Source organism: Cornus florida, unplaced genomic scaffold (assembly GCF_030987335.1).
Source record: "Cornus florida cultivar Cherokee Brave unplaced genomic scaffold, ASM3098733v1 CherokeeBrave_3.0.0_Hap2_Chr08, whole genome shotgun sequence".
NCBI classification, from domain to species: domain Eukaryota; kingdom Viridiplantae; phylum Streptophyta; class Magnoliopsida; order Cornales; family Cornaceae; genus Cornus; species Cornus florida.
The window spans coordinates 92,653,550-92,678,193 of NW_026775578.1; the positions used below are offsets into that span (position 1 = coordinate 92,653,550).

A 24,644-nucleotide genomic window follows, 5' to 3' on the forward strand; every position below is an offset into this window, starting at 1 on the left:
CATTGCTTCGTGTTAGTCAATTCTATCATACTAACAGTACGGCGAGTGCCATAGAACCTATTCAAGAATTCTCATTCCATTTGGTCCCAACTATCAATTGATTCTGACTTTAGGTCGGTGTACCACTCGAACACATTTTCTTTAAGGGAGTGGACAAACTGTTTAACTAGTAAGTCCCCATCAGTTCTGGCATTATTGCAAGTCTCGACAAAATGGGCAATGTGTTGCTTGGGGTTGCTTTTTCATCAAATTGCTGAATCTTCAGAGGTTAGTATCCTACATGTATCCTCATAATATCGATTCTTTTTATATAAGGCTTTGAGTACATGAGAGTGCTCTGTAAGACGCCTCCGTATTGGGCTCAGATTATACTCGTTATCATATCTTGCAATTGTTCAACAGATAATAAAGAGACTGAATAAGTATGATTGGTTTGACCAGTCGTCTGTTCTGTCCCTAGTATTTATCTGGGTCCTCCATGCGAGTTCCTTGTGCCGTAGAATTAGGATTCCCAGACGGTATTACTGTGGAAGATGCAAGATTCCCAGACGGTGGTGGTATGGAAGTTGTAAGATTCCCAGATGGCACTACTGTGAAAAATGTAGGATTCCCAAAATGTACTGTTGTGGAAGCTATAGGATTCGCAGATAGTACTGGTGATTAACTAAAGGTCTAAACTTTCAATTTTTTCATTAGTGTAGTGATTTGTAAGTCCTTTTCTTCAACAGTCTTTGTGAGATTCTCAATGGCACATGACATAGTTGCTAGTTGTTCCTCCACCGTGGCAGATCCAGTTATCATAGCAGCGACCACATCTGAGTATGATAGGCCTTGAGAATCAATGTTCTTTGAAGTGATTGATTGCTCCGAAGTTTGGCGTGGTGACTTTGGGGGTGAACTGACACTAGAGTGAGTATATCAGATGGAATAAAGTGAATCTGGTAGCGGAACCTCCTCTCGAACAACGTCAAGGTTCTTGACATGTTGAGTTTTCACGTTCACCGGCTTTGCAGGATTAGCTTGCACCAAGTCTTGCTGACATTTGAATAGCATGATTGCCTGGGATTTGCTCCGTGTTACAGGCCCACCGGAGGTACTTCCATCACTTGATGCGTTTTTGGCCTGCGTGCCACTTTTCATGGTGGTTTAGGTGTTGACCTTTGTAGCAGCGATGTTCTTTGGGGCTTTCTTGTCTGTCTGAGTCTTAGGGGGAGTCATAGAATCTGATAGAGAAGAAACTTGATCGTAGGTGAAAGAGATGAGAGGCAAAGGATGTCCCACCGGGCATGCCAGAAATCTGTACACACAAATTTTGTAGTCTGTAAATAAAAGACCAAAATATAGAGCAAAAATAATATTTTATTAATTTGGAAAAATTAGAGTACAATCCTCAATAATATTCTTTACAAAGAATAAGGTCCTCTGATTCGATCTCCTTTTTCTTGGTTAGATCTAAGGGTTGCACGAGCTTGATCATGAATCACTTTAAAATTTGGGTGAAGAACGGCATGATTTGATGTGCTTATTGTTGATCACCGTGAAATTTGATGAAGAAACGGCACGATTTGATGTGCTTGGTGTTCTTCATTTTTGGGTTTGGATGTTAGGGATGAAAATTGGTAAAGTTTCTATATTTCTTTCTAGAATTCTAGGTTTCTGAATTCTGAATTTTTATACCTTTTGGATTTCTGAGTCTCTAAATTTCTATACCTTTTGAATTTCTGGATTCTGAATTTGTATACCTTCCTCCTTCCCCAGAACTCTATTTATAGGCTTCTTGGAGTAATAGGATGATAACATGTGTCATCTCTTGATAGGGATAAAATCATAACTTGGTTGGGCCAGTTATATTATGATAATTATCTTTAAAAATAATTATTTCAAATATATTTTATTTGAAATAATTATATTTTCATTTAATCATCTGCGTTAGGCTAATTAAATAATTTAAGTGGACCAAACTTGTAACTTAATTAAACATTAGACCCATATTTGATGGGTCAATTTGTCAAAACCAAAGCCTACTAAAATTTTAATGTCTATATATACATTTTGATAGTTTGAGGGTTTAATTGTTGGGTTTTATAGTTCATGAATGAATTCTGCAAAAAGTTTATAAATCACATGTGCTTAGTGAAATTTTCCGGTTCTATATATTTGGAATTTAAAATTATTCCTTCAAAATTTAAGGATGATCAAGAAATTATCATCATTTTCTACCTAAATCATAAATCATAATTCTCAAATTCTATTTTGCCTTCAAATTCTCCTTTCCAAGTTCCTACCACATTCATATTTTGTTGTTTTTATATTTTTATGTACAATAGCTTATATTCAACCATATGCGCACTGAATTCCATAGCCAAATTTGCATGTCGGTTGTTATTGCAGGACTAGTGACTTATTGGTCTTTTACAAATTATAGACCAATACTTGCCTACCCGTGCCCGGTGAGCAGGATATATCACCTTATATGTGACATAATAATAAAGCATGTGTCATTCCGAATTTAAAATACATAAAAAAAAAATAAAAATTTTATATTTTTATATTTTGTTAATATCGAGGGACTGGTCTAATTTGAAAAGACTTAGCTCATATTTAATAAAATATTAGGTCTCAAGATCGATTCCTGCTCACTGCAAAAAGTTCTTTATGTTATATAAGAGGCAGCCTACAGTTATAGTCTGAACTTTATCCGATTCGTGTGAGGAAGTTTTTTGTACAAATTCATGAATTAGTCGGGACCAAATCTAATACCCCGGTTATCGAAAATATATATATAAATATAAATATAAGTTTTACTTGAAATGAATTTATAATTCATTGGTGTAGCTTTGCCGCTTCAAGTAACCGCAATTGCTATTAAAAAAATCCCATAAAACCGTAAGATTCTTCTTTCACGTATGCATCACCGCATGACATTTTCAATTACCTAAAAGCATTCATGAAATATCCACATGTTTACATTATACAAAACTAAAAAGTAGCGGGCCTAGTTGCCTATATAAGAAGCCCCTCCCTAGCAATCTTTACATCATTGAATCATCGATCTTATAGCTAGCAAACTTAATTATGGTATGCATGGATAAACATATACTTCTCGTGCTCTCAGCCTTTTTAAGTGTCCATGCTTTACTTTTATTTCCTAATGTGGTGCATGGTGACACAATAACATCATGCAGCCAAACACCATACCCTCAAACATGCAATTCTTTTGTTAGTAGTACTATTCAACCTCAGGCAAACCTAGATGAAACCCTATTCGTGTTCCGCGAATCTGCCCTTAGAATCACCATGGCTCAATCTGAGCAAGCCCACAGCCTCGTGTCCACCATGGACTTGAGCTCATTCAATGAGCGAGCCAAGGCGGCTTGGGCTGATTGTTTAGAGCTTTATGAGGACACAATTAGCCAACTCAATCGCTCTATCGGTTCTAACCATTCATTGGGCATTGTTGATGCACAGACATGGTTAAGTGCAGCAATCACCAATCATCAAACATGTCAAAATGGATTTATCGATTTTAATCTATCTTCTCTCTTAGAAGCCTTCCCATTGATGTTAAGTGACTTCTCAAAGTTGCTTAGCAATTCACTTGCTATAAACAAGGCTGCAACTTTATCATCATCTTCATTATTGTCTAAGAAAAAGACTAAGAGCCGCCGATTACTAGCCGACGATGGCTTTCCAGAATGGGTTTCAACTGCTGATAGGAAGCTGCTTGAGTTGTCCGGGGTGCCAGAATCACGAGCTGATATTGTGGTGGCAAAGGATGGTTCCGGTAATTACAAGACCATTTCTGAGGCAGTGGCAGCTTCAGTGAAGCTGAGGAGTGGGACTAAGCGATTTGTTATATATGTGAAAAAAGGTGTTTACAAAGAGAATGTCGAAATTAAGGGGTCGATGAAAAATTTGATGTTTATTGGAGATGGGATCGATGCCACCATTGTTACCGGCAGCAAGAACGTTCAGGACGGCTCCACCACTTTCAAATCAGCAACTTTTGGTGAGTATTTATTATTATTATTATTATTATTCTTATATGCTTCTTGTGCCCAAAATTTATTATTGAGAAATAGAGAACCTCAAGAAATAGACAAAATTTACAAACTTCATATTATTATGTAGTGCTTTAGGGATGGAAGGACAGTCCATGAAACCACCTCTTCAAATAACATTAAAAATCATTGCCATCTGTGCTAATGGATATATATCTCGCACACAAACAAACTGATTACAAACTGATTTATCAAACAGTTGTAGTGTCACATTTAGATAATCAAATTTATCAAACAGGTGTAGTGTCACATTAGATAATCAAATTTATCAAACAGTTGTAGTGTCACATTAGATAATCAAACAGTTGTAGTGTCACATTAGATAATCAAATTGATTTGTTGTACCCCGGTCTCATTAAATGAGACAGCCCAACCATAAAGCTTGCAACGTTCATATGATCTAGTCAATTTTCAAGCTAGTTATCATAAGACATACAACTCATATAATAGTAGTTTATACATATATCTACATAAATACACATACTTGTGTACCAAACGTGAACAACAAATAAAACAAAATTTCTTGCCTAAGATAAGAAAAATCTTACATAAAACAAAAAAACTATATCTCATGATGAATTGATCATACAAACTTCTTTGACTCTCTCCTCAGCGGTTTCCGGTGATGGTTTCATTGCTCGTGAAATGACATTTGAGAACACGGCCGGACCTCAGAAACACCAAGCGGTGGCACTCCGTTCCGGCTCTGATTTGTCAGTTTTCTACAGCTGCAGTTTCAAAGGCTACCAAGACACCTTATATGTCCACTCTCAACGCCAATTCTATAGAAACTGTGACATCTATGGCACCATAGACTTCATATTTGGGGACGCGGTTACAGTTCTTCAGAACTGCAACATATACGTGAGAAAGCCGATGAGCCATCAGATAAACACCATCACTGCTCAAGGACGGTCCGATCCCAATGAGAACACCGGAATTGTGATTCATAATTCACGTGTGACCGCATCCACGGACTTGAGACCGGTCCTGAGCTCCTTTAAAACCTATCTGGGACGGCCATGGAAGGAGTACTCGAGGACAGTGTTCATGAAGTGTTCTCTAGACGGGTCGATTGATCGGGCCGGTTGGCTTCCATGGAGTGGGAGTTTTGCTTTGAGGACACTGTTTTACGGCGAGTACATGAACACCGGAGATGGTGCAGGAACTGGTGGTAGGGTGAGGTGGCCAGGGTACAAGATCATAACTAGTGTGACAGAGGCCGAAATGTTCACTGTCGGCAAGTTCTTGCATGTTGTATAGGAAAGTGATATGCGAGTGTCATTTACTAGTCATATAGTTTGTGGTGCTTTGTTGCCGTACATAAGGACAGATGCCTTGTATTTGGATTTGATTGAATAAAATTGAAGGAAACTAAACTTATTTTATTTGAATTATTAGTAGTATAATACTCCATATGAATATATAGTTAAATGTGGTTTTGATGGTTGGACTGGGACTTTGGGCAAAAGCTTACTTGAACCACCCAACCTAAAAGTTAGGCGAACTTTAGCAGTGTACTTAAGGAAAAATTATTAGTTTTGGTCGTGACACAAGGCACAGAAAAGTAATCAACTTTGTCAGACAAATTAATAATAGAAAAATGGTACGTGCTGCAATTATTATTATTATTATTATTATTATTATTATTATTCTTTTATTTTAATTTTCTCGAGATGTTATGGGTAAACCATGCAGTCGTTAATGTGACGACCCTAGATTTTACAAACTCCATGTGTCCTGTGATAATTCGAAACGGATCCAAAATGCGGAAGCTAAATATGACACACAAGTATACATGCTCAAGTATACTAAACAATGATGAAAAATATTATACGACGAATAGACATATATTTTTAAGTATACTAAACCATATTAAAACAAGTTATGCCATGTCTAAGCATATCTTCACAAGTATACATTTAATATGAAAATCTCGTAAATCAAGTACACAACACAAGTATGCTAAATTAAATGAGATTGCGCATAAGACAAATATACACGGCACAAGTATACTAAATGAAATCTACACACGTGAAGTAAGTATACAAGTTCAAGTATACTAAATAGGATTCAAATACCCAAAGCAAGTATTAATTCTCAAGCTGCAAGTAATCCATGATTAACAACTTGAAATTAAATGCAAAAAATAAATAGTGGAAAGATTAGGACATGCGATCACTAGACCAAGCAAGCGTTTTCGGGGTAATTACGACCCACAAGGTACTACCTAGTGCGCACTTATGACTTAGAAGACTTTTGTCTCCGTACTAGAGCCAAACCCTAACCATCATATAAATTATGTCCTTACAAGCTTTACAAAAGTAATAAGTTCAAAACTTAAACAAAATCAAATACAAGTTACTACATTCCATATACAAGTAAGGTTGAATCCACACAACTATATCCTAGAATTCAAGTTTAAATAACATATGACATGTCAAGTCTCCAATATACAATTATATACAAAACAAGAATATCTTACAACAATTGGACTAATTTACCATCTTAAGCCACAAGTATTAAATAAACTATAATTTAGTAACAAGCTTTTAAGGTAATCAATTGTAATATTCTAAACAAGCTATACCTACACAAGAGATATTTAAACAAGTTATGCAAGTCAATGATATTCTATATCATGCTAAGTCCAATTACCATTTTAAGAGGCCACAAGTACTAATTTTACATTTAATTAGTAATATGCTCATAAGGTAATTAAACATACTAAGTTTCAAGAGGTTATCAACCTAACACGAAAAGTCTCTAGATTTCAAATTAATTCTAAATAGACTCAAATTAATATATGTTGAAGGACATAGCACGGTTTTCACATATATTATACCCAATATCAATTTAAGTGACTACAACACTTAAAATAAAATTAATTAAGTTAATTAATTAATTTTCTCTAGATTTTTAAACAATTCCAAATGTCCTCAATATAACATAGGTTAAAGAGCATACCAAGTCTCATTTTAATATCACATTACAAGTTGATTTCATGCTTATTACAGCTATATGAATTAATCTTTTATAAAAGATAAATATTAAATAAAAGTTGTAATTCTTATTCAAATGCTCCCAATTTAATGTATATTGATAAACATACCAAGGCCTAATTTACTGGCATGCCACAATTTAATTCTAAGTTGTATACTATCATGAGAATTAAATCTTAAACATAGAAAATAATTAAATTAAATTCTAAAACTTGAACAAAGGCATGCTCACAAGTTATATATGCTTATAAAAACAATCAATACAACTCAAATATAAACCTATGACATCCCCTACCTCACTTTGAGATATAATCTCAACTTCCCACCGAAATGAAACCACTCCGAATCTGATGAAACTTCGGGGTTTTGTCGGGGACAACAAGGTAATCATTAAACCCCAGGGGAGTCACACCAAAATCCAAACTTGGCTTCAAACCTGAACCCAAAAAATAGCCAAAAAGGGATTCCAATCAGTTAGAATCGAAGGTCTCATCAAGGCGGACGTTAAACATTAAGGCATCACCATTTTTTAATAAAGGGAAGAAGTCCAAAAGAGGAGAGAGAAGGTGGCATCCATGGGAGAAGCTTTGGCCGACCAAGAGAGGTGAAAGAGATGAAAATATCTGATTTTTTATTTTACAGACCCCAATTTATAGAAAAACTCAAAAAGTGCCCCGAACGGGCCCCGCTGGGTCTCAAAAAGTGAAATTTGAGCCGACGCACTCCAACGGCAAAACTCCATGAATTAAAAAGAACCGAAATGAGAAAAAATGATCAACGAAAGAAACAGCATAAAAAACCAAGTCCCGAGCAGAGAGATATGCCCCAAACAAGTTTAGCACTAATCGGGGCTAAAAACCCAAAAACGGTAGGGTTCGACCGCAAGACAATTCTAAGAGTACAAGACTGAAGGAGACATTTAGCAGTTAACTTTCATTAATTGCACAAAGGCCCCTATACAAAAAGATAACAGCGCAAGTGACCACAAATGAAAATATCTTTCAAAAGATATTTTCTTAGAAACCCCTAAATCAAAATATCTTCAAAAGATATTTATGTAAAACACCCCAAGAAACAAAAATGTTTCTGAAGAATCTCTTCATCCACGCCCCTACGGGAAAAAGAAACAACCGGCGAGCTTTTCTCCAAAAGTAAAGTTAGGCATTTCAAGGAAACCAACTAGAATGGAAGTACGTGAAGTCAAAAACTAACTCTGAGCACGAAAAATGAGGTTACACGAAAGGAATTTCAATGAAAAAAAAATAATCCGTAAAAATGGAGAAAAAAAGAAAGGAAGGAAAATGACCGAGTCATTATAACTTACCCTCCTTAAAGAGATTTTGTTTCTGAAATCAAGAACATTCCCAAAAGAACTGAACAAAGACCGAACACATGATCACACCAAGGAACAGATCGTAAAGTACCCAAGGACAACTCCAAAGGTCTCAAGATCAACGAAAAGACACGAAACCATGAACTGTGAGACACCTCTCCACGAATTGACATACTAACCCAATGTCAACTACCCAAAGAAGACCAAGGCAACAAGATTTCGAAACAAGGAACACTACTAGAAGTAACATGGCAGCACGAATAGTGACAAGAACTTGCCCACAGCGTACCCATGGTGCGATAGCATCAACAACATCAAGTGTCCGCCCACACTCACATTACTAGCTAGATAATGCAAGGTAGCATCGACGACAACTAGCACTCACCCACACATAACCTGTATGGTAGCATGACAGTATAAAGCCCTAATTCGTCATCTGCCCCCAACAAACTTACCCGTGAAATCAATTGATATAAATGACATCAATGTCAAATGATCATTACCAAAAGCACTATGGGAACCAGGCATTCTGTGAGAGTTACGATATGGTCCAAAATGTCCAGCCGGACCATTCTGGCCAATCCAAAACTCTAACAACAATGTCATAGGCACCGCTACACTTAAGGCCCTAAATCATCAATTGTAGAAAATTTGACAATCTCAAATGCAGTACTGGAATGATAAACGAAATGAACTAATTAAGGTAATTAGTCACAGAACATACACACACATATATATACAAGTATACACAAGTATACTAAGCAATATCGAAACAGAACGCAACATATATATGCACAAGTATACATCCACAAGTATACTAAGCGGTACCAAATCCAAGGTATACAAGTATACGGGATCAGTATACTATACCAAAACAAAATGAAGTAAACAATGCACAAGCATACTAGGCATAAGTATTCTAAACGTAAATGAAAATCCACACACCATACAACTAAACACATAATGTATGAAGGCAATCAAACATGCTACCTATCACATAGGGATCAAGCATCAGAGACACGCTGCAAATCACCTATGACTCTAGCATGACAAGTAGATATAGTAAATGAAAAACACATCATTTATATCATCCGATAACTACCAAATAGTTATATCCCCTAACATGTTTCTAAGGCATGCTCAAAACAACAAGACATATAAACATATAGGAATGACTATGCAAATAACAATCCCAAAAAATCATAAGCAAAAAGGGATGAAATGCCTCTCAAAAGGACAAACTCATCGAAAGTGAATCCTAAAAACTCGGATGAGTCCAATCCCTCACCACGAGGAAATGAATCATCTCCTAGAATTAACACTAAAGATTCTCGAAACAAAAATCCTATAAGTCGTTCCCAAGACTTACTCATACCCAAGGTGGAACACTAACGCCACTCAAAACAAATCAACAATGTAATGAATATTTCCAACACTAGCCATTACAAGACACCAACAAGAGAATTCAATTCATGACGCCGACGACTTCGATGAGAACTTTACGGGATCCTATCGGAACCCTAAACACAACCCCAAGTCTCCAATGATAAGGGAAAGTAATTAATTGCACCAAGATAATTAACTACACGAAACCACTCATACCCCAACCTTAGCTCGTATGGGCTGTCCAAGGTAAGACACGAAGAATCTTAAGTCAACACACCTATCAAATCCCTAACCATCACTCTAAGAAGAAGAAACACGAGGACCTCGCCATTGAGGCTTGCGAAAATAAAACTCCCAATCCCCATGGAAAGACTCGAGTCAGTCCGACCTATCGTCCCATGACATTATAAATAAGACCACAATGACATCACCATATCAAGGTCACCACGAAACCCCAAGAGATGATACCTATACCCTGGACACTCCCCGACCACATAGTGAAGCCACGAAGGAAGAAGGAAATGAAACGGCGCCTCCCTGGCCCATGTCTCATTCCACTTGACAAAGATTGCAACTCTACGCTCATATGAGTCTTACTCGTATCAACCATAGACTAAAGTCTCGAAACACCCAAACTAACAAAACAGACAAGAAGGTTTCCCGACATGGGGTCCTTACACAATGAGTTTCTCCTACCCAAGGAGGAAACTCCGTAAAACAAGAATGTACCCAAAGGACACAACAGACTGTAAGACATAATGCCCTAGCATCAGTCTCAACCAACAGACTGGGACAATCCGTAATGCCAAAACAAGACATAAAAATAAACAGTTAACACATAACAAAGCAACGAACTACATACTCAAACAAGTAGTAAAGAATCACATAAGGATGTCAATGTATACATCATACAATCATGCTAAGATGAACAAACTCATATAACACGCTAAAACAGACAAGCATATCTAACATGCTAAGCAAACAAGTGCTAAATAATAAGCTACGATAGTCAAGCATATACAATGTACAAAAGCCGACAAGCATATACAGTATGCTAAGGCAAACAGGCATATACAATGTACTTAGGCAGACAAGCACATACAATATGCTGAAGCAGTTAAAGTAAACTTCTAAACATACGTCTACATAAACACTTAACATGTTATCAAACCAAAACATGTTATCAAGAAACAACTAAAAACATAGAGCATGGCAACACAAGCATGTTATGCACCCAAAATCTGTCGTCCTAAGGTTTTCGAACCTAGGAGCTCTGATACCACCTGTGACGACCCTGGATTTTACAAACCCAGTGTGTCTTGTGATGACCCAAAATGGATCCAAATTATGGAAGCTACACATAAACAAGTCTATAGAGATGTACGTAATCCCTAAGACACAAGAACGGCCTTCTAAGGAGTCCCGTGACTCAGCGAAAGCAAGATTGGAGTTAGGGTTTTAAAATCCAAGGAATGGACCAAGGGCAAAATGGTCATTCCAAATTGAAATGGGTGCCACCATACACACCATTAGAAAGAAAACAAAAAATTAACAAAGATAGACTCAAGAATCACTTGATTCGGAATCCAGACGGCAAAGATATCAAGTCTTGAAGTTGAATGAAGGGACATCCTATCCCGTTTCGAACCAAATCTCGACAGTACCTTACTAAAACTTGAATATCATGAGCTACAAGTGGATTCAAATACTGTAATTGGTACCAATGGAAATCTTATTTTGACGCGATCAATTTAGACTTAAGAACAGACCAATTCAGAGTTAAAACGAAGAAGATACGATGACTTGAAGTCAGGGGTGCAGTGCTAAACCAAGACACACACACACACACACACACACAAACACACACAAACATAGTGACGGATGAGTGGCTCATCCAAGGATGAAGAGTGCTCACAAAAGGGAATGCCCAGGGAAGTGTCCACTGCCCTAACTACGAGTGCTCGTCCCCCATGTACGAGCGCTCGTCCAGTAGACAAGCATAACAGATTTTTAGACTTTAAATGCAATTTTGAGGACTTTTTGGGCCTTTTTGAAAAAAACACAAAGAAGAAACTCCACCTAAAATCATATTTTCTAGCCAACCATGCCAAAAGAAACTTTATTTTTCATGAAAAAACCCCAAAATGCCCCTATGCATAGTTTTTGGCATGAATAGTGCAAAATAAGCCAATAGAAGGCTCAAATCACCAAGGAAAGGGTTTTGCCTATAAAACATCATGCACACAGATGTAACTTACTTATTAGGATGAACTATAATGATCCACGGCTTAAGAATACTGCCGATGCAAAATATGACCTATCAAACATCATATGTGAAAAATTTGCCCTTTAAAGACAAACAATGCAAGAACCGGACTTTAATGCTATCAAAAGACCATTTGGACCTTGGCCACACTTCATGCATATTAAATGATTCCTAGTGGAGGTGCTCGTGTGCACTTTACGTCACCCAATTTGAAAATAAACCCTTAAATGCTCGGATTTTCCTATTTTAGCCTAAAAATGCAGTATATGAAACAAAAATGCAAAACCTAAAACAAAATGGTGTTTGGCCCTTGGCCACACCTCATACATGGTAAATGAATACCAAAGGAAGAATTTCATACACAATGCACACTCCGGTGTAAAAATGACATATTAAAACCCTAGTTTACATACTTTTCTCATTAAAGGCAAAATTCAACATTTATGGATATACATAGATTTCAAATGAAGTTTAGCCATTGCTCACATATCATATATATGAAATAAGTGTCAAAAAGAGTGCTTAGGCACACATTACAAATCCAATGCAAAAAATAACATTTTGGCCTATCTATGCATTATAACTTTAAAAGTAAAAATCAAACATACTAATACTTGCATATGAACATGAATACACTTAAAGGAACTTCAATCCATTGAAATGACCTAGGGATGTTGTGCATCCCAAACCAAGGCATCCATACCTGAAAACAACCCGATAACTTTGGGGTGAGTAAACAAGTTACTAGTTGGGAATGAGTATACATCGACCTAACTTTTTATAAGGTTTTCACATTAACGTGAAACAATTCAAAGGGATCATGCCACCTAACGTCTATGTTAAAAGTGGGACTAAGGGATCATTTCAAGCTACTCATGCAATTGAAATGAAACATGGCACACAAGTATACATGTTCAAGTATACTAAACAATCTTGAAACATGTTATACGACGAATAGGCATATATTTTCAAATATACTAAACCATATTAAAACAAGTTATGCCATGTCTAAGAATATCTTCACAAGTATACATTTAATATGGAAATCTGGTAAATCAAGTACACAACACAAGCATACTAAACTAAATGGGATTGCGCATAAGACAAGTATACATTGCATAAGTATACTAAATGAAATCTACACACGTGAAGTAAGTATACAAGTTCAAGTATACTAAATAGGATTCAAATACCCAAAGCAAGCATCAATTCTCAAGCTATAAGTAATCCATGATAAATAACTTGAAATTAAATGCAAAAACAAATAGTGGAAAGACTAGGACATGTGGTCGCCAGACCAAACAAGTATTTTTGGGTAATTACGACGCACAAGGTACCACCTAGTGCATACTTATGACTTAGAAGACTCTTGTTTCCATACCAAAGCCAAACCCTAGCCATCACATAAATTATTTCCTCACAAGCTTTCTAAAATCACAAGCTTTTTAAAATCAAATGCAAGTTACCACATTCCATGTACAAGGTTGAATCCACACAACCATGTCCTAGAATTCAAGTTTAAATAGCATATGACATGTCAAGTCTCCAATATGCCATTATATACAAAATAAGAATATCTTACAACAATTGAACTAATTTACCATCCTAAGCCTCAAGTACTAAATAAGCTACAATTTAGTAACAAGCTTTCAATGTAATCATTTGTAATATTCTAAACAAGGTATATACCTACACAAGATATATTTAAACAAGTTATGCAAGTCAATGATATTCTATATCATGCTAAGTCCAATTACCATTTTAAGAGGCCATAAGTACTTCTATATAATTAGTAATATGCTCATAAGGTAATTAAACATACTAAGTTTCAAGAGGTTATCAACCTAATATAAAAAGTCTCTAGATTTCAAATTAATTCCAAATAGACTCAAATTAGTATATGTTAAAGGACATAATATGGTCTTCACATATATTTTACCCAATATCAATTTAAGTGACTACAACACTTAAAATAAAATTAATTAAGCTAATTAATTAATTTTCTCTAGAGTTTTAAACAACTCCAAATGTCCTCAATATAACAAACGTTAAAGAACATACCAAGGTCTATTTTAATATCACAGTACAAGTTGATTTCATGCTTGTTATAACTATGTGAATTAATCTTTCATAAAAGATAAATATTAAATAAAAGTTGCAATTCTTATTCAAATGCTCCCAATTAAAATATGTTGATAAACACACCAAGGCCTAATTTACTAGCATGCCATAATTTAATTCTAAGTTGTATACCATCATAAGAATTAAATCTTAAATATAGAAAATAATAAAATTAAATTCTAAAACTCGAACAAAGACATGCTCACAAGTTATATATGCTTATAAAACAATCAATACAACTCAAATATAAACCTATAACATCCCCTACCTTATTTTGAGATGTAATCTTAAATTTCCACCGAAATAAAATCGCTCCGAATTGGACGAAACTTTTGGGTTTTGTCGCGGACAATAAGGTGATCATTAAACCCCAAGGGAGTCACACAAAAATCCTAACTTGGCTTCAAACCCAAACTCGAAAAATGGCCACAACAGGATTCCAATTGGTTGGAATTAAAGGTCTTGTCAAGGCGGATGTTAAACACTAAGGCATCACCACTTTTTAATAAAGGGAAGAAGTCCGAAAGAGCAGAGAGAAAGTGGCAGCTGATGAACACTGAATATTGCATATTTGAGCCCTTAAATACGCATATATTAAGACTTAAAGTGATAAATCTATCATGTTTTATACTGATTTATGTTTATTTCGTGTTTTTAGGTGATTTTCCAAAGAAACGATTAAAACCGAGCTTTTATGATTAAAATAATGATAATGAAGTTTACCGCGTCGTTGCCGGTCATCCAAAGCAAACCAAGAATCAAAATGGTGAATTTTAGAAGAGTTTAAGTTCAGAAGCTCGAGCCTCAGTTTTAAGGCTCGAGTAGAAAACAAGAAATTCCACCAGGGCTAGAAAGATTGAGCCTTGACCCTCAGGCTCAAGCCCAACCATAGGTACTCGAGCCTTTACTTAAAAACTTAAGCACACGATGCTTCAAAATTGAAAAGTTGATCCAGGCTCCCAGGACCTCGTGCCAAGCCTCAGGGATCGAGCACTAACACCTAGAGCTCGAACCCATAACCCCAAAACTTGAGCCTATAACCCCAAAGCTCAATAAAAAGATGTATTAGAATAATTTTACTCCTAGAGCTTTAAGGCTGGAGCCCGAATTAGAAAGCTCGAACACCACCAATTTGGGCTCGAGTATGGCTGAAAACTATGAACCTGCTTCAGTAGTTTGGGCATAACTTTTGACTCAGATCTCTAAATTGAGTAAACTTAGCTACTTTCGAAAGAAAACTCAAAACCCAGCGTTTTTGTCTCTAATAGCCATCTCGAGATTCGCGCTCTAAATGGGTTAAAATTGCATTACAAAGTCAGAACAAGTTGCTGGCAGGTGAAGCTCGAGCCTGGGACTCTAGAGCTCGAGCCTTAACATCCTGGAACTGAAAAATACATGCAGGATTTATATATATTCACCTTTCTTTATTTCCTTAAGAGCCTAATTGTGATCAAAAGTTGTAAAACCAATCCAAAGGGAATTAGGACTTGTTCTCCACTATAAAAGAAGAGGAGAAGGCTACAGAAAATCATCTCTTTTTAGTTATCATTCTTCTCTGTCACGGTGGCTTTTAGGGTTTTGAAGGGAAGTCCCCAAGAGAGAAATGCAGACCTTGACGATGAAGACTACACCAACATAGATGATATCTAGTGTCGTCATGAGTGGCTAATTCCTCTCTTAGGGCATTGATGTAACCCGATCCGATTACTATGGTTGGATTGTTTTTACTTTGGGAATTTAATAATTTATATACTTTAATTATATGATTTTGAGCAATTGAGCCAACTTAATTGGTGTTTTAATGAATTAATAGTTTCTGAATAGTTATTACCTTGTCTTAGATATAACTTTTTATAAATTGTTCTCAACCCATTCTTATTAGACTGTATCTGGCGGAGCCCTGCCGGATATAAGAATGGAGATCATGTAATGGTGTTCAAATATTTTTTGTGCATGAATATTTTTATAGGCTATACTTAGGAAAGATAGATTATACTGTAAAATTAGTTAGAAGTAGATAGGTGGATAGTCCCTGCTAACCACAGATAGGTTATAGTTAATTGAAATTCATGAAACATCTTTCTTTAAAACTGAATTAAATGAATGTTATTGAGTTTAATTCATATGGTATATAAATTTTTGAAATCCCAATGTTAAACAGTTAGGAGGATCGTGGTGAAGTCAATCCCTAAGTATCTTTACATTTGATCTTTTCTTTTACTTTATTTATTTTCTGTTTATATTATTATACCATAACAAATCAAATCTTCTTTCTTAATTAAAATAGCAATTAATTGAAGACTCGATAAATCACCACAGTCTTCGAGGTTCGACACCCTCAACATAGCCCTATCCTACAAGGATTTGTTCTATAGGGAGTGGCATTTTATTATTGACACATCAGTTTTTGACGCCGTTGCCGGGGACTGTGTCACGGATTTATTGAGTTCAAGATTAGTTTATTTTAATTTATAGTTTAGGACTTTGTATATATTTTTCTTTTGATTTCTTTTTGTTTTCAGGTGCAAGATTTTAGGCGCGGGAGCAACAAAGCAGAAGGATTAGAATTTTCTGAACCTTTTGTGAGTTTTTCTGAACCTTTTGTGAGTTTTTCTTACTCTTATAATTGCACTTATTTTTGTTGTATAATATTATTATTATTATTATTATTTATGTTGAAGAGGATTGAGCGTGAATAAAGGAATTTTTAGATACAGGTTATAGGGACCATTACATCCATTCTACTTATAATGCTACATCCTATTTTGTTCCTTATGAAATTGAGTCTAATTCGTTACAAGCATCACCATCTTACTATGGACTTTATTACTCTTTTTATCCTCCTTATAACCACTACCCTCCCTAACAATTCTATAATGAACCAACTCCATCACCTTCAAGGTACTTGCCTGGATTTAAAGAAAAAGTATTAGCTGCTTTTGCTAAACTTACAGAAATTTACCCACTTATTCATTCTCATTCTCAAGCCATAGCGAGGTTAGAGGCTCAAGTTGAGCAAATAGCAAGTACTCTATCTCATCAAGAGGAAGAGAAAATGGCAAGTCAGCTAATGGCCATTCCAATAGAGCACAACATGATTTATGAGGACATTCCTTGTAATTTAGATCATAAAGTCATTGAGGCCACCTTGAAATCATGAAGTCATTTAGAGGAAGAGAAAAATGATGAAGAGAGTGAGTTTCTTAAAGATCCAATTGAGTCTTTGAAAGATACTGTCTTACTAAATAACAAAAGAAGTAATTCTTTAAATATATTTCAAGAGCACAATAATGATGCAAGGTAGACCACTGTTGATTTTGTTTTCAAGACCGTGGATGAAGGGAACGATATTAAATCTTTCATTTATTTTCAAATTACTCCTTTGGAAGATGATTTCATTGTTGTAAGTGAAGAGTTAATGGGGAAAATTGATAAGAGGTTAAACGTAGATATTTTGTATCCCGTTTTTGATAGTTTTGACTAGCGAGTTACCCCCACGTCTGCTAGAGACGTTAAACTTAGCACTTGTAGATTAGTTTATTTTTTTATTTTTATTTTTCCTTTATTTTAATTTTTCTTTTATTTTTTTATAGGTTTTTTATTTTAGTTATTATTATTATTAATTTTGTTTAGATTAGCTTCTTTTTTTTTTCTTTTTAGTTGTTCTAGGTTTTTAGTTTATTTTTGTATTTTTCTTTCATTTCTCGATTAAGTTAGTTTTGGTTTGTTTTTATAAAAAATAAAAATAATAATATAATAAAAAAAGAAGTTAGTTTCTTTATGTATTTTTCTTTTATTTTTAGATTAGGTTTGTTTTGTTTTGTTTTGAAAAAAAATAAAATAAAATAAAATAAATTTGATTGACTTGTGCATAATGATATATATATGTTTTACTCCATATACTTGATATTTGTCGAGATAGTTTTGATGATTTTGATTCCTAGAATACTTCACTTTACACATATTCATACTTACATACATTCTGTGGGGTAGAAACTTGAAATTTTATTCTAATTTGTGTTAAACTGAGATAAGCAGGTGAATTTGATGATTTTGAGAACTAAGGTATAAAAAAAAATTTTAAAAATGAAAGAAATAAATGGTATGTATGCAATGAAAAAAGAAAAAAGAAAAAAAAGTTCTTCACCAATGTGAAAGAAAAAAATGCAAAGAGAGAAAAAGGGTCAAGTTTTGGTCTGTACCTCGATTGCTGGAACAATTAAGTTCTTAGGGGTGTTTCAACACCTAATGCCCTAAAACCAACTAGTTTGGGAGTCATTGGCTGAAAGTTCGTTACATAAGAAGTTTAGATTACCTAGATTACTTGAGCAATTAGGTTCGTAAGGGTGTTTTAACTAGGGATGGCAACGGGGCGGGTTTGGAGCGAGTTTGTGTAAACCCGCCCCTGCCCATTAAAATTTTGATAAATCTATCTCCACCCCGCGACCCGCAACGGGTTGAACTTCCATAATCCATCCCTGCCCTGTTATAAAATATTTATCCCTGTGCGCACCGCCTGTTCCCGTTAACTTTTTTGTTTTTTCCTTAATTCATGTGCAAATCATTTTCAGACTTCATGTATCGAAAAAAATTAAATAAATAAATAAAAGAAAAAAAAAATCCATTTTGAAGGATCGTTTTATGGTAAATCTTTGATTTTTTTGTAAGTAATCACTTACCCAAATTGCAAGATAAGGATCCTTATATACTAAATAATCACTTAACCAAAAATGGAAGAATGATAAATCATGTATATACTAAAATGTACAGCAGTAAATGACGACAAAATATAAAAATAAACCCTCCACCCATTCTAGATTTTAGATCTGCCATCGACCTCTAGCAATGGTGGTAGATCATAGCCTCAATTGTGAGTTGGGATCGTTTACACATAGAAAATAGAAGGGAGAATGAGATAAAAAAATTAGGATTGTTAACTTCTCTCTCTAACCTCCAAGGGGGTGGTAGATTGAAGCCTCAATCTGTATTTGGTTGCAAGATTAAATCACTCACCTAAAATTATTTAGTTACAAGTGAGTTTGGTTATGGAGGATATGAGATATTAGAGAGAGAAGTTTTGTTTGGCCTTTGACTACTGAGGTGAGGAGTGAGGTGACATGAGTAGGTGTTATTAACTTTAGGGTTTCTAGTGTATATATATATATATATATATATTATAAAAAAGGATGGTATATAAGGCAAGGCGGGGTGGGGAGGATATAAATTAGAACTCGTCCCCGCCCCGTGACCCGCGGCGAGTACAAAAAATGTATCCATGCCTGCCTCGACGGTATACAATTTATTTCCATATCCTATTATTGACGGGGCAGAGCCCCGGTGGGGCGGTAAAAATTGCCACCAATAGTTTTAACACCTAATGTCCTAAAGTCATCTGGTTTGGAAGTCATTGGCTGAAAACTCGTTACAAGAGTAATTTAGAAAGCTTAATAGACGTGAGCATTGCATAGAACCCTTTTGAAAAAAAAAAAAAAAAAAAGTTGAAAAAAATTGAGTGATGAATGAAATAAATGCATACATGTAGAAAATTAGGAAAAAAATACCTTCGAGATCAGAATTTGAAAGGTTTACTTGTAAATTGAGGGATAACATGAGTTAGATATAAGTGTGGATAGTAAGCCATATGTTTTAAATTGTAAGTTCATTACTAAAAGAATTTTGGGGATCGAGATTGTTAAACATGTGATTAAACTAACATATGGGGACCATAGCTGCTGATATGATATTGAGAGTTGGAGATTTTTTCTGTTTAATATAGTTCCTTATACTTGTTGTCGTTGACTGATTGATGCATTGCTGTGACATTATGATATAAAAACAGGTTTGAATGAGCTTACCATGCAATTAAGGCACCGATTTGAGAAGTTTGTGGGTATCTTCATTGGAACCCCTCACGAGACTACAACTCATCCACTAGGGGTTTAACGGCTTTTTGCATAAGCTAAATGCAACTGTGATTCCCACGAAAATAGCTTTTTAGTTCTGTATTGCTAAGGTACTAGCGATATGTAAGTTTAGGGGTGTGATGAGCGCTGAATATTACATATTCGAGCCCCTAAATACACATATGTTAAGACCTAAAGTGATATATCTATCCTGTTTTATACTGATTTATGTTTATTTCGTGTTTTTAGGTGATTTCCCAAAGAAACGGTTAAAACTGAGCTTTTATGATGAAAAGAATGATAATAAAGTTTACTGCGTCGTTGCCGATCATCCGAAGCAAGCTGAGAATCAAAATGGTAAATTTTTGAAGAGTTTAAGTTCAGAAGCTCGTGCCTCAGTTTTATGGCTCGAGCACAAAATAAGAAATTCCACCAAGGAAAGAAGGCTCGAGCCCTGACCCTCAGGCTCGAGCCCAACCATAGGTTGCTCGAGCCTTTACTTAAAAGCTTAAGCACATGATGCATCGGAATTGAAAATTTGATCTAAGCTCCCAGGACCTCGTGCCAAGCCTCAAGGATTGAGCACTAACACATAGAGCTCGAGCCCACAGCCCAAAAGCTCGAGCCCAACACCTTGGGATCAAGCACTATGAAGAGAGGATCAAGAACCATTAATAAAAAGATGCATCGAAACAATTTTGCTCCTAGAGCTTGAGCCCGAATCAGAAAGCTCGAGCACCACCACTTCGGGCTCGAGCATGGCTAAAAACTCTGAACCCGCTTCAGTATTTTAGGCAAAACTTTTGACTTGGAACTCTAAATTAAGCAAACTCAGCGGCCCTGGAAAGAATACTCAAGGTCTGATGGTTTTGTCTCTAATAGCCATCTCGAGATTCGTGCTCTAAATGGGTTAAAATCGCGTTACAAAGTCAGAACAAGTTATTGGCAGGTGAAGCTCGAGCCTGGGACTCTAGGGCTTGAGCCTTAACATCCTGGAACCTAAAAATACCTGTAAGAATTATATATTTTCACCTTTCTTTATTTCTTTAAAAGCCCAATTGTTACCAAAAGCAATAAAACCAATCCAAAGGGGATTAGGACTTATTCTCCACTATAAAAGAAGAGGAGAAGGCCACAGAGAATCATCTCTTTTCTAGTTATCATTCCTCTCTCTCACGACGGCTTTTAGGGTTTTAAAGGGAAGTCCCCAAGGGAGAAGTGCAAACCTTGACGATGAAGACTATACCAACACAGATGATATCTAGCGTCGTCATGAGTGGCTAATTCCTCTCTTAGGGCATTGATGTAACCCGATTTGATTACTATGGTTGGATTGTTTTTACTTTGGGAATTTAATAATTTATATACTTTGATTATATGATTTTGAGCAATTGAGCCAACTCAATTGGTGTTTTAATGAATTAATAGTTTCTGAATAGTTATTACCTTGTCTTAGATATAACTGTTTATAAACTATTCTCAACCCATTCTTATTAGATGATATCTGGCAGAGCCCTGCTGGCCATAAGAATGGAGATCATGTAATGGTATTCAAATTTTTTTTTGTAAATGATTATTTTCATAGGCTATAGTTAGGAAAGATGGAATATACTACAAAATTAGTTAGAAGTAGGTAAGTGGATAATCAATGTTAACTGCAGATAGGTTATAGTTAATTGAAATTCATGAAACATCCTTCTTTAAAATCGAATTAAATGAATGTTATTAAGTTTAATTCATATGGTATATAAATTATTGAAATCCCATTGTTGAACAGTTGACCATAGTAGGAGGATTGTGGTGAAGTCAATCCCTAAGTATCTCTACCCTTGATCTTTTCTTTTACTTTATTTATTTTTTGTTTATATTATTACATCACAACAAATCAAATCTTCTTCTTAATTAAAATAGCAATTAATTAAAAACTCGATAAACAACCACAGTCCTTGAGGTTTGACACCCTCAACATAGCCCTATCCTATAAGGATTTGTTCTATTGTGAGTGGTATTTTATTATTAACATATCGGCCGCCATAAGAGAAGTTTTGGCTGGCCAAGAGAGGGGAAAAGGATGAAAATATCTGATTTTTCATTTTAGAGACACCTATTTATATAAAAACTCAAAAAGTAGAATTTGAGCAGATGCACTCAAACGGCAAAACTCTGTGAATGAAAAAGAATCAAAATGAGAAAAAAAAAAAAAAAAAAAAAAAAAAAAAAAAAAAAGACAAACGGAAGAAACGACGTAGAAAATTGAGTCCCGACCAGAGAGATATGCCCCAAACAAGTTTGGCGCTAACTAGGACCGAAAACTGTAAGGTTTGACCGCAAGACAATTATAAGAGTACATGACTCAATGAAATGTGAAAATGAATCCTATATGCGGATTCTAGCCCCAAGGAAATACTTAGTAATTAACTTTCATTAATTACACAAAGGCCCCTATACAAAAGGATAACTGTGCAAGTGACCCCAAATGAAAATATCTTCCAAAAGATATTTCCTTAGAAACCCCTATATCAAAATATCTTCAAAAGATATTTACGAAAAACACCCCAAGAAATAAAAATATTTCTGAAGAATCTCTTCATCCACGCCCCTGTAGAAAAAAGAAACAACCGGCGAGCTTTTCTCCAAAAGTAAAGCTACGCCTTTCAAGGAAACCAACTAGAATGGTAGTACGTGAAGTCAAAAACCAACTCTGAGCATGAAGAGTGAGGTTACGCAAAAGGAATTTCAACGAAAAAAATAATTCGTAAAAATGGCGAAAAAAAGAAAAGGAAGGAAAATGACCAGATCATTACAGTTAATTTAGTCAACATTCTTTCTTCAATCACTGATTAAAATTGAATAAATCAAGTTAGTTGTCTCCAATATCCAAAAATATGAATGGATATGAATTTGAAATGTTGAAAAAAGAAAAAAAAAAAAAAAAAAAAAAAATTCACCTTATAATTACAAAATTATTTGTATTTTTCAACCATGAGGCACTAAAGGCCGTAACACAACGTTTGCCTCGTAAATATATAATTTCATCTAAAGATAAATTAATAGTTGAAACTGGTATGTACTGTAATTACTTTTTTTATTTTTTTATTTTAATTCTCTCGAGATGTTATGTAGGCAAACCACGGTTGGTGTAGGCCATTAATTCAATCAACTTTCTTTTTCCTATCACTACTTAAAATTGAACAAATCAAGTTAGTTGCCTCCAATATCCAAAAATATGAATGGGTATGAATTTGAGATGTTGAAAAAAGAGAAACAGAGTAGTATTCTTGGATGGTGGTTGTTGCCCAAGAATGAACTCTAAAGGGGGGTAAATAAAGTCCTTATCCAACTACGATAGAATTAAAATTAATTAGACAAGTTATAAGCAATTTCAATTTCATGAATGCTTAAACAAATTCAGTAAATAGCAGCAAATGAAAACAAAATTGTAAAAAGAAGAGTTAGAGAAATTGTAAACATAGATGTAGTGATTTTAGCGAGGTTCGAAAACTCCTACTCCTCGGCTCAAGACCCCTCTTGAGACTTCCCAATCCAATACGGCTCCTCCGTACGAGTGGAGACTAAACCTTGATTAGAAGCAATTCCTTATTTCTCCTTGCTAAGAGACAACCTCTCTTAGTCTTACTTAGGGCCAAACCAGCCCTTACAATAGCTTTGCTAAGAAAACTCCTTCTCTTAGGCTTACAATGGAATATAGAATTGTTTTACAAATATCTCACTCCCTCAACTTGAAATTATAGAAAACACTATCTAGAGAATCAAATGATACAAGTGAAGCTTACTCTCTAAATGATGTGAATGTGAGAGAGAATGAATAACAGAAGAGCAGCTAAGTATAAGAGTCATAAGTGTCTGAACTTTTGCTATGTGAGAAGATAATAATATGTCTCTGTGTGTTGAGGCACAAGCACACCCTTTCCAAACAACTTATCTCAGCCTATATAGAACTCCTTGGTTAAATAGTCGTTGTAAAACCCCCTTCTTGATTAAGACACATCAAGACTTCATTTGGCAGAAAAACTCTGTGCATTGGGCAGACTTCGAACTTGGAAGTATATGCATTATATATGGAACTTTTATAGACAATATAGCTGTTGACTTTAAGACAAAAACAATTTAACACAGCTAGAGAACCTTCAATATGTCAGTATGCACATGTGTGAGAAACTACAAAAGCACAAAGATCAACAGACACAAGAGTCTGCAACAGTTTTGTTTGACTAACAGAAGAAGTCGACTTAGTTGAGAACTAAGTTGGCTCAGTTCAAGAATGAGTCGACTTAATTGATAATAACTGAGTCGGCTGAGTTGTCTATTCTCAGGGCTTTAAAAATGATGACCCTCGAGCCAAACAAGTTGACTAAGTTTTTTGAAGGAGTTCGCTTAATTGAAGACTGAGTCGGCTAAGTTGAGGATTTAATTTATGCAATACTTGGCCAACACGAGTTGACTAAGTTTGAGACTAAGTGGGCTTAGTTGTAGACTCAGTCGGCTTGTTTACTAATGGAGTCGGCTGAGTTGTGCTTTACTTGCTGCTTTGTGATACTTCTATGTTTGGAT

At 35.3% G+C, this 24,644-nt stretch overlaps 1 protein-coding gene across 1 annotated transcript; it reads left to right on the forward strand.

The window, feature by feature from the left end:
• Positions 1-3,052: 3,052 nt before the first annotated feature.
• Positions 3,053-5,455, forward strand: LOC132268268 (pectinesterase-like). The gene is made up of 2 exons (XM_059769095.1): positions 3,053-4,009; positions 4,675-5,455. Exons 1-2 carry the CDS (start codon positions 3,076-3,078, stop codon positions 5,322-5,324), a joined length of 1,584 nt encoding a protein of 527 aa, XP_059625078.1. The 5' UTR covers positions 3,053-3,075; the 3' UTR covers positions 5,325-5,455.
• Positions 5,456-24,644: the final 19,189 nt, after the last annotated feature.